This window comes from Thalassophryne amazonica, chromosome 8, assembly GCF_902500255.1.
Source record: "Thalassophryne amazonica chromosome 8, fThaAma1.1, whole genome shotgun sequence".
In the NCBI taxonomy this organism is placed as follows: Eukaryota; Metazoa; Chordata; class Actinopteri; order Batrachoidiformes; family Batrachoididae; genus Thalassophryne; species Thalassophryne amazonica.
This window is the reverse complement of record NC_047110.1, coordinates 24,959,926-24,970,822: the sequence shown is the minus strand read 5'-3', so window position 1 is coordinate 24,970,822 and position 10,897 is coordinate 24,959,926. Positions and strand designations below refer to the sequence as shown.

The 10,897-nt window shown below is 40.7% G+C and overlaps 1 protein-coding gene across 1 annotated transcript; it reads left to right on the top strand.

Moving 5' to 3' along the window:
* The first annotated feature begins 1,724 nt into the window (after positions 1-1,724).
* Positions 1,725-3,707, top strand: LOC117515047 (THAP domain-containing protein 2-like). The gene is made up of 4 exons (XM_034175582.1): positions 1,725-1,858; positions 2,242-2,437; positions 2,669-2,815; positions 2,997-3,707. Exons 1-4 carry the CDS (start codon positions 1,749-1,751, stop codon positions 3,033-3,035), a joined length of 492 nt encoding a protein of 163 aa, XP_034031473.1. The 5' UTR covers positions 1,725-1,748; the 3' UTR covers positions 3,036-3,707.
* The last annotated feature ends 7,190 nt before the right edge of the window (positions 3,708-10,897 follow it).

The following is a 10,897-nucleotide window of genomic DNA, read 5'->3' as shown; positions in this document are numbered from 1 at the left end:
GAAATTGTTGCATCTTCCATAACCTGCCTAGTTTTAGAGGAAGTGATTTGGAGGATCATGTAACTCGTGTTTTAGTAGGAGATATGTGGTAATTACTGTAAATGATTTTTTATACATGAATCACAGCTGGTGAGAGACAGCAGAGAAGTACAAATGCATTTTTGTTGTAAATTGGCATGGCTGAGAACTGCTAAAAAGCATTAAGAGGTTCCTACATTTCGTAAGAATGCATGGGCTATAGATGCCTTTTGACATCAAATTTCGCACGTAATCACGTTCTTGCTGGGGAGGCTGAGATTTCGTCAGTGTAAACAAGCGTTTGTGGGTGGTGGAGTGGACAAGCAACAAGCAACTTGTTTGCAATATTGTGTCGTTACGGAGGTGAGTTCCATCAAAATATGTATTTAGGTGTTTAACTTAGATAATCGTGAGTCTTTAATGTGAGCTTTATTAAAAAAAAGTGTGTTGCTGTTAGGGTTGCATGTTGGGAACCGGTTCTTTTCGGGTATCGTTAAGAAATGATTCGATCCATCGACATCAATAGCCTTTTTGCTTAACGATTCCCTTATCGGTTCTTCAGAGTGGCCGTTGTTTTTTGAGGGTGTTTGTGAGGAAAATGATCATTTCTCTACATTGATTACAGACCTTGCAGCGGGTCTGTATAATCAACAGTTTCTGCAGCGCAGCTTTGCTTTGAACCTTGAACCAATGAAGCAGTGCTTCAATCTGCTGCCTCGTTCATTGTTTTATTTCGCTTTATCTTAATTTTTCCCCGCTAAAACCCTAAAGAGCATATGTCTGTGAGTAATATTTACCTTTTTTATGTTAAACCGACCTGTTATGGTCTTCTGAAACAGTTGATAGATGTATTTTATAACTTAAAAATGGGACCAATGGTAATGTGTTAGCATGTCTATGGCATTTTCAATGTTAAAGTTAGCATTAAGCTGAGCCACTATCAAACCTCCCTCCCCAGCGTGCATAGGATTCTAGGATACTCTAAAACCGTGAATGATTTACAGTGGCCCCGCATGTGCCAGTAAAATAAAGGCAAGCAATCACCTATTGCCCAAGTTTGGCATGATGTGGAACTGTATCCCTTTAAGCTGGACTTGAATATTACAGAATGGTGCCGAAGAGAAGGTGGAATCCTGATGAGGAGCATCGATAATATAGCTGAGTATTTACATTTGTAAAGTCTATAGGTGACCATCAGCAGTCGTAATAATTCGTAATAATACCATCAGTAACAGCAGCATGAGTGGTGATGTTATCATCAGTAAATGTGGCATCAAAGGTAGTATCATTATCACTATCATTATGAACGTAACTATCAGTAGTAGTAGTGATGAAAGTAGCAACATAAGAATTAGCATTGTTATGACTGAGCAACAGCAAAATCACAAGGAAAGTGAGAAGCACCTATAAATGCATCACAGGCGTCCTCATCAACATCATTACCTGTCATGTGGGACTATGTCCATGGTTGGAGTCTGTTTTGCTTTATGTTCATGATTGGGTTTTTATTGCTTTGTGTTCAGGTTTGGGTTTTGTTTTGCTTTGTGTTCTGGTAACTGCACTCTCTTGTCTTGTGTCTGGGCTTTGGGTCTGGGTGTGTTTTCCTTTTGTTTGCCACGCCTCTTTCCTGAATGTTCCATCCACTGACCTGTATTACTGGATAGGATGCTGCCCTTTGGCTGGGCGAGCCAGCACGGGGCCGCCATGTTGTGTGGCTGCTAGCATGAAAGATGTCAACAGCAAAGAGAAAACTGGCTACTAAAGGAGCTCAGTGCTTTGCTATTAACTGTCTTTCCTATCGTAACCAGGACAGCAAGGCAAAGGGAATCACATTCCACAAGTAAGTAAAATGTGTTAACTATGGGGTTTTTTTTATCACGTTTGTGTCAGTTGTAAACAAAACATTAGCTCCTAATACATAATGAATAGCTATAGGCCTACCTTTTTCTCATCAAGTTTTGTAGAAGGGAAAATTGTAATGAAAGAATGTGGAACTTCAGTAGGCCTACTTTGTCTGAGTGTATATATAATTGTAATCTTAAACCATGTCATATAGTGACACAGTGCATATGTGATTGTAAATTGCAAGATAAGCACAGACATGATGTCACATCATACCAATGCATGTCATCTAGATCTAAGACCTAAAAGTAGTAAAAGCCACAAACCCTAGCACAGACAGACTTGTGAGTGTATTCAATAATATTTTATTTAATCATTCAGGTTTCCAGACAAAGATAAGAAGCCACAGCTGTACCAGGCATGGGTTAGAAATTGCAGGAGAGATACAGAGCCATCACCGCATGCTCGTATATGCAGTAAACATTTCCAGGCAAAGTACATCAGTAAAACCCTGGAAAGAACCTATCTAGCAGAAGATGCTGTTCCTGATGTCTTTGAGCTGCCAGAACATCTCAAGGTAAGCTTTGGATCACATTATCAATTACTTACGTGTACTGTAATCAGGTACTAGAATGCACTAGAGCTATTTGAATCGTAGACCTGATCTATTAGAATCATTGCAGCGTAAGAGTCCACGGAAAAAGACATCAACTACAAGTGGGCAAGCTCTATCAAGCAGTATCTCTATATATTGATATTGACCTCTGGCATTTGCCAATGCATAAAATGTTATGCCTTTTCCTTTTAGGCTGGGTTGTACGGAAGGCTTTGGAGGGCCTTGTCTGTGACACCTGTCGCGAGTGCCTTGTGGCAACGGTTCCATCTGTCCGTTTCAAGCAGGCCTTCATGCTGCTCAGTATTAAAAACCTTGGAGGACTGCAGATCCCCTCAGATGGTGCATAGTTATTTTGTTCTACCGTATACTGTATAGTTATTTTAAACATTGCTGTATTAATTTCAATCAGATATTCCTTCTGAATTGTATTTATAGCCTTTTATATTTTAGGCCTAACATTTAATAAATTTATGTAATTTTACCAAAAAAGGTAAAAGTTCATTTGTATCAACACATACAGACTAATTTCAGATGTTGTGGTAGTGGTGCTGTCTGCTGAAAGACATCTTCGTCTGCTGTATGACCCGAAGAAAGTCACAGTAACTGCATCAGAGCTACGTCTTCAAACCCACGTGTTAAAAGATGTAGGCACTGATCTGTTCGACTTGAGTTCTCATGCAGTTGCGACAGCTGAAGGTCTTGACAACCACTACTACGACCTCATCAGGCTACTGGTCCACATCTATTACAACGTCCGTCTCCATCACATGGCACGCCTGCAGAACCTATGGCTCCAGGGTAAAAGCATTCGGCAAAAATATAACAAAGTTGTCCTTTTCAAAGGACAGTAGTTGTCAGCTAAGTCAGTACTGGATGATCATAATTTAGTTTTGAGCTGATGGTACCTATCCTTTTTTTCCCACATTAAGTGGCTTTTAGGCCTACGCTATATTGTACATGTATGTATGGTAAATGGTGATTGTGGAGAACTGCATTGTATAATTTTTAGGCAGTTATAGCTTACAAACCTCAAACTTGTATATACCTACATTTTGTCCCACATTAGGTGGTTTTTGGCCTAGGCAATCAGCTTTTGAAATGTATGTAAACGTGTATGAGTGTTAGTTACAAACCTTGCATAATTGTAATAAACTTTGAGCTGTAAATACAAAAGAAGCTAGTGTACGCTGTACAGTAGCAAATTCTGTCAAAATATCTGTATGGAGCCTTGTATGTATTCTAATGATACAGCAAATTCCTATGAAAAAATAAACATGTTTATGTTCTTGAGTAGTCAAGTGTTGATTTTACTTTTCTAAATCTTAGCTCAGGATACCAGTTCAGCAGGAATGAAATTATAAGAATTTTCATTACAGTAAATATATAAAAGGATGCAAAATTGTATCAGTACAAAAAGACCCGTAAATTGCAGCACCCTTAAAAATAGTATCTTGCTGCTGTTGATGCTATTATTACTGACATTAGACTGACACTGACAGCCGTATCGGCGCGGACTACGGCGCTAATATTAGACCTACATTAAATGTCGCTCTGTCATTAGGAAGAACTCTTCATTTCCTTTGTATAGAAGTTTAAATTTTGAAAATCGGTTGAAAATTAGTGACTTTAGAGCCTGGGAAAGACAGCAGTGCAGGCCATGTGTAATTGTTTACAAACTTCATCGCCACACAAGATGGTGGCTCCAGTGACGTCGTGCCGGCCTCACTGCCAGCGAATAGGCAGCGTCCTATCCAGTAATACAGGTCAGTGGTTCCATCACACCTGCTCCTCATTTCTCCCTCATTACCTGCCGTATTTTCAGCTGTGCTCAAAGGTTTACATACCCTGGCAGAAGCTCCTTGTCTTGCTTCCCCTGTTCCTTTTGTGGGTTCATTTTTGTGTTGTGGGTGGGCCTTTCTTCCCCCCGTCCCCGTCCCTTGTGCAGGAAGGGTGTGCTTTTCTGGTTTAGCTTCTGTCTGTGCCCTTATGTCATTTGTCATTGTGTTCTGTCCCCTGTCTGCCTGTCAGTCGAGCTGTTCTTCCCTGTCTGCATTCTGTACACCTTTGAGTTCCATGTCAGTTTTTTTTTTTTTTACCTTTGTTATCTTGGTTTTGTATTTGGTTATGTTGTGATTCTCTTTTTAGTTTGAATATTAGTATTGTGATGTCTTTGGTTTCTTTTGTGTTTGGGTCACCTTGTGTGTGTTAATCTCTGTACGTGTGTTGTGTTCCAACCTCCCCTATTTGCTCCACACCTATCACTCATTTGTTCATTGGTGTTCAGTATTTAAGCCTACATTATTTTCTGTATGAGTTGTTATTCTATGTGCCTTGTGTCTTGTGTATCCAGTTAGTAATTTCCAACTCTGATTTGAATTCTCCATCTTCTCTCATAGAATTTTTATGTCTTCCACTGTCACCGTCTTTACTGGACTGCAAAACTTTCTAGTTGAGATACGCCAAAGGAGTTATTTTCCGCCGAATCTTGTCTTATAGGTCATAATGGTGGAATGTTGGAGAATGTCATGCATTAGTATGAGAGCGTGACAACATGTTGAGTCTCACTCTGAATGAGTGAGACTTGAGAGATCTGTTATGTGTCCAGTGTTTCATGTCAAGTTTGACTTCACTGTCTGTCTTTTACAGATCTTTGCTGATGTCTTGTGTTCCTGATTTTGCTTTACTTTATTTGGTTTATTTGTTTGTGTGTTTGCCTGCTGTTTTGGACTGATTGCATGGTACCACTTGTTGCTAAACTCTTCCTGCTTTTGGATAACCCTCTGCCACTTTCCTGTGAAAGACCATTGCCAGTTTGGACTGATCCCCCATGGTCCTGATGTCTAATTGTATCCTGAGTTACTGTTCAGTCTGTCACATCATGGGAACTTGTTTTTAGTTCCTGGACTGTCTCATGAGTTAATGACCTTGGACTCATCCCTGTTTTTGTTGTTTTGGGGCCAACAGGTCCATATCAATGGGTTTTTATTATGTTTCTGGACCCATAGGGGTGAAATAAAATATGATTTTTGGACATAATGATCTGGTTTTCTGTCTGCACTGAAGTCACACCTGAGTACTCACCGTTGCACATCTGGAGTTGTGTCAAGGACATTGGGGTATAATATAACGGCTGAGTGGATCCTTGTCAGTTGATTGGTGCTATGTATGTCACATGACATGGATTATTCATTCCATTTGTGTTGCGTTGCATTTACCGTGCAAATTTGATTCCATCCATTTTGTACCATTGCACACTGCAACCACCACAGGCACACCCCGCATGTGCACACTAGTGGGGACGGTGTTTAGCTAAACATGGTGGAGTTTGTTTTACTGACGGACAAGTAAACACAATAAAAAACAAATCCACAACACTGTAAGCCGTCTGGAGGCATGAAGGAGCTGTTACGATGAAGATGATGAATTTAGGATGAAAAGATGGGCAACTTTCTGGTGCAATTTTTCGCTGCACTGAGGAAAGCATCACGGACTACATCGTCGGAATTGTTTTTGAACTATATGACTCTTTTTCCAAGCTGACTGACAACAATTTTGGACTCCTATTTAAATTTCATGTTGGACTGTTGATATTAAAGCACCAGTGACTAACACCAAAATCTAAGTCCCTTTTCTGTTGTTTATAAATTAATATAAACAACAGAAAAGGGTAGTGGCTGGCGATCACCTTAGTATTTCTTCTGTTTTTCTTGTTACTTAATGATAACAAATTACACTGTATTTGTCTTGCTGATGCTTGATTCGCATTTTTCCTTTTCTCTCTGTTTGAGGTTCAGCTCCATCCAGAGATGGGTGTGGTATCTGTTCCAGAAACCGTCCTGTGCACCGGCAACATTTCCTGTATGTTCATTTTGTGAATTGTTTTGTAATTTGTTCACACGGTCCAAGCAGAGGGCCGCCCCTTTGAGTCTGGTCTGCTTGAGGTTTCTTCCTCAGAGGGAGTTTTTCTTTACCACCGTTGCTCTGGGGGTTGGGAAGGTTAGACCTTACTTGTGTGAAGCGCCTTGAGGCAACCTTGTTGTGATTTGGTGCTATATAAATGAAATAAATTGAAAATTGAAAATAATATAAAATGACAAGGATCTATTTATCTGTTATATAAGAAAAAAATAATGAATGTTTTATCATTCGTTCAATGGTGTGAATAGTTCATTTGGTGAAAAATGAAATGTCTCATTCAACTCAGCAACTCATAAACAGTCATTCTTTCTATATTAACGTTGTGTCAAATCAACATGCAGATCCATATCAGAACCACTGGGGTGACCCCAAGTAAAAAAAAAAGAAGCCAAAAGAAATTACTTTCAGACATGGTACAAAATTTGCTAACACCATCACATAGTTGAACAGTCAGCCCACAAGACTGGTGGAGTTAATGTTTTTATATGTTATATATGCATATTTTTTTATATATTGCGCATAAGTGGCTACAATGATTTTAAAATGACCATGAAATGGAATACACAGATGGAAAGAACTACATTATGTGCTTGCTGCCGGCTTATTATTTCAGTGATGGCTGTAACACTGTGCTAAACTATACAAGAGGAGGAACTGGACAACAGTGGGGGGACTCCATTAGTGAAGCAGTGCTGACACCAGGTCTGTGTGGGCTGATGTGATGTTTGCTCACCTTGTTTCTCCTATTTTTTCTTTTAAAATGCCTTTTCAATGATAATAACTATTTATAGTCCTCTTTACTGGGCTGTATGGGCTCAGTGGAGACAGTTCAGATGATTCACAGCAGTTAAACATTGTCTTTTATCAACAATTACCTCTCTTTCTTACTTGTTTGTGTCATTCTTGTCTTTTGCAGCAGAGTGATAATGGATGAGTCGTGCATTCACTTCAAATAGAGGCTGTGTGGGGGGAAGATTATGTTGACAAGGTTATAAAGCAGCTAAAGATAGTTGTAGAAGGAAAAGTTTCGTAAAACTCCAATATGAGTCATGTTGTTAAGGGCATTAGCTGAAGTTACAGCTGTACTGTATCGAACCAGCTGTAGTTTGGATCCTTACTGTAGAAGAGTCAGAGTTCTGTCTTCTTTAGATTCAGCAGGTTCTCTTTATTTCACTTGTTAGTAGGAGTAGTTGAAGTGAAACAAAGAGAAGAAACAAATCTCTGACACATTTTATTTAAAAAGCTGGACTTTGCTGAAAGGTGATCGACTGCAATCTGCCATCCCTTCAGGACCTGTACACCTCCACGGCCCTGAAGTTAGCAAGGAAGATAGTGGCCGATCCCTCTCACTCAGGGCGCAAATTTTTTGTCACCCTCCCCTCTGGCAGATGGCTGAGGTCCATGACGACTAAAACCTCAAGACACAAATACAACTTCTTTCCGTCTGCGGCTAGACTTATAAATAATGCCAGAGACCCCCATTTACCCTGCCCACCCCTCACTCCTACAAAGTACAGACTGATCATCCCTGTACTGTTCATCTGGATGCCCGCACAGCCCCATTTCACTATTCCACTATATCTATTTGACAGTAAACTTAGGTTTGCCCATTTATCTATTTGGCCTCTTTACTTCCTACAGAAGTATTTTTTTATTGTTGTTTATGCACCTATTACTTCTTACAAAAGTAATTGGGCCCTGATGAGAGTGCGTAAGCATGAGCACATCACTCACATCCTCCGTTCACTTCACTGGCTTCCCATTTCTGCCTGGATCACATATAAAATTTCGCTGCTTACTTTTCAATGTTTATACGGTAATGTCCACTGGTACTTTAACGTCACAGAACTACTTACACCTCACTGTCCGGCACGTTCTCTTCTCTCCTCCAACACCCACCTTCTTCTCACTCCTAGGACTCGATCCCGCACCATAGGAGACCGTGCCTTCTTTCAAACAGCCCCTCAATTGTGGAATACCCTGCCTCCTCATCTGAGGGCACCACAGACCATGGAATCTTTTAAAAAGAGCCTTAAAACTTTTCTTTTTACCCGATGTTTTGATTTTTGAATTTTTGCTATTGTTTTCATGATTGTTTTAATAATCTGCCTACTTTTGTTTCTGTTTTTATCAATCTTTCCTTTTAATTGCTGTAGCACTTTGAGATTTATTGTAAATGTAAAGTGCATTATAAATCAGATTTATTATTATTATTACGTATTTTCTTTTATTGTTGTTTATGCACCAATGACACCAGATCAAATTCCTTGTATGTGAAAACTTACTTGCCAATAAATTTGATTCTGATTCTGAACTAGGCTCAGGTTCAAGAGGGCCCACTGGCACCGCAGGTTGACAAATCCAACATCTTACACAGAACTGCTTTGGTTCCTGACTAGCAACCACCCAGGAAGACCAGTGTTCCATCAATCACTCACAAACCGAACCATGTATCTGAAACAGGCAATCGATACATCATCTCGTTCAGTCACTGGAGTTCCCAACAATGACCAGACCTATGTGTTGGACTGGGAAACTATCTGACATGACTACAGTGTCTCATGCTGAGACTCCTTCATGTTTCAAGTACTAACTGCCAATCAGTTTGGTAAAAAAAAAAAAAAAAAACACTAAGGGTGCTTTCACAGCTACCTTGTTTGGTGTGGATGTTTGGAGTTTCCACATTGATTAAAACCAGAACAGTAATTGTGAAAGTTGCTTTGGACCTGGGTCGAGACGAAAAAAAAATGTCTGTCTATATCAAACAGAACCGTGGTCGGACAATAATTTAATTCATCTGCCTGATTAAAACATGCTGACGCTCTGTACTGCTGCCCATCGATTGTCCTCATTAACCCTCTGAGGTTGATAAATGTACCCGTACATCCAACTCTGTTGTTTGTCATGTCTCTGTTAATAAATCTGAGAAGAAATGGCACAGATACAGTGTATCCGGGAAGTATGCACAGCGCTTCACTTTTTCCACATTTTGTTATGTTACAGCCTTATTCCAAAATGAAGTACATTCATTTTTCCACTCAAAATTCAACTCAAAACACCAACATGAAAAAACTTTAAAAAATAATAATAATAATAATAATCGATGCAAATTATTACATCACTTTTTCTTGTTGAGCCTGTTATGGTTTGGACGTGGATTGAGGAGCGAGCCAGCATCTGACTGAACCCAGCATCAAATAACCAGAAGCAGTTCCAAAAGAAACAAGTTTAATTTTTTTCACCTAGCGCTGTACATGAAATACTAAACAAAACTGGTGAGGTGAAGAGGCGGCGCGCTTTATCAGCGTCTCAATAGATCGGAGCCCGAACGTTTTGGACTCAGGAATTCTGTCGACACCCCCCCAGGTGGCTTTTCCCAGGACTGTACTCTGTGAAGGAGGAACAGAGGTGAGGTTATTCAACACTGTTACCACGAAATATTATTTAGAGGCACACTTATCAGCTACACGTTCAGGTCTGCTTTCGGATTTAGTTCAAAAGGGCTGCTGCTCACAGCTAGTGGAGGATAATCAATCCGCGCGCCACTGCCGTGAGGAGCAAACCAGACAATTTTCACCAATATTTAATTATAGCTGCGCAAAAACAGCAAATTACAATTACAGATAAGCCTTGCAAAATAATCACCTCTGACGTGTGCTGACCGCATTTGCCTCTCACCCTCATCCTCCTTCACAGGCGCAATGTCAGAATCTGGAGCGGCCCTCAGCGTCCCCAAACGATCGTCACATGGTCGTATTCTCCGGCAATTCAGCCCTGATCACTGTTGGCTTAAATGCAGCTCTTCATTTCTTCATTGGCACCAGCTGAGAGTCCTTAGATCTGCACGTGAATGCCACAGGTGTCGTAGATCGTCCTGATAGAGAGCCGCACGTGAGTGCAACAGGTGCAGCAGATCACCGTAACAGAGGTGAGAGACTCTTCTGCAGCACACTCTCCCCAGAGATCAGCCCCAAACCACCTGGGAGGAAAATAAACACAAAAACAGCAAAACAATGCCCAGCCAAACCCCCCAACACACAACAGAGTCAGTGGTTCATTTTTCAGAGTGTAGGGATGGTGCCTGGTTTCCTCCAGACATGACCCCTGGCATCAATACCAAAGAGTTCAGTCTTTGGCTCTTCACACCAGAGGATTTTGTTTCTCATGGTCTGAGAGTCCTTCAGGTGCCTTTTGGCAGACTCTAGGTGGACTGCCATGTGACTTTTACTAAGGAGTGGCTTCTGTCTGGCAACTATATCATACAGGCTTGATTGGTGGATTGCTGGAGAGATGCCTGTCCTTCTGTAAGGTTCTCCTCTGATGCTGGAGCTCTGACAGAGTGACCTTCCTTGGTCACCTCCATGACTAAGGCCCTTGAAGAGTCCTGGTGGATCCAAACTTCTTCCATTTTTGGATGATGGGGGCCACTGTACTCATTGGATCAAAGCAGCAGAAATGTTTCTGTACCCTTCCCCAGATTTGTGCCTCAAAACAATCCTGTTT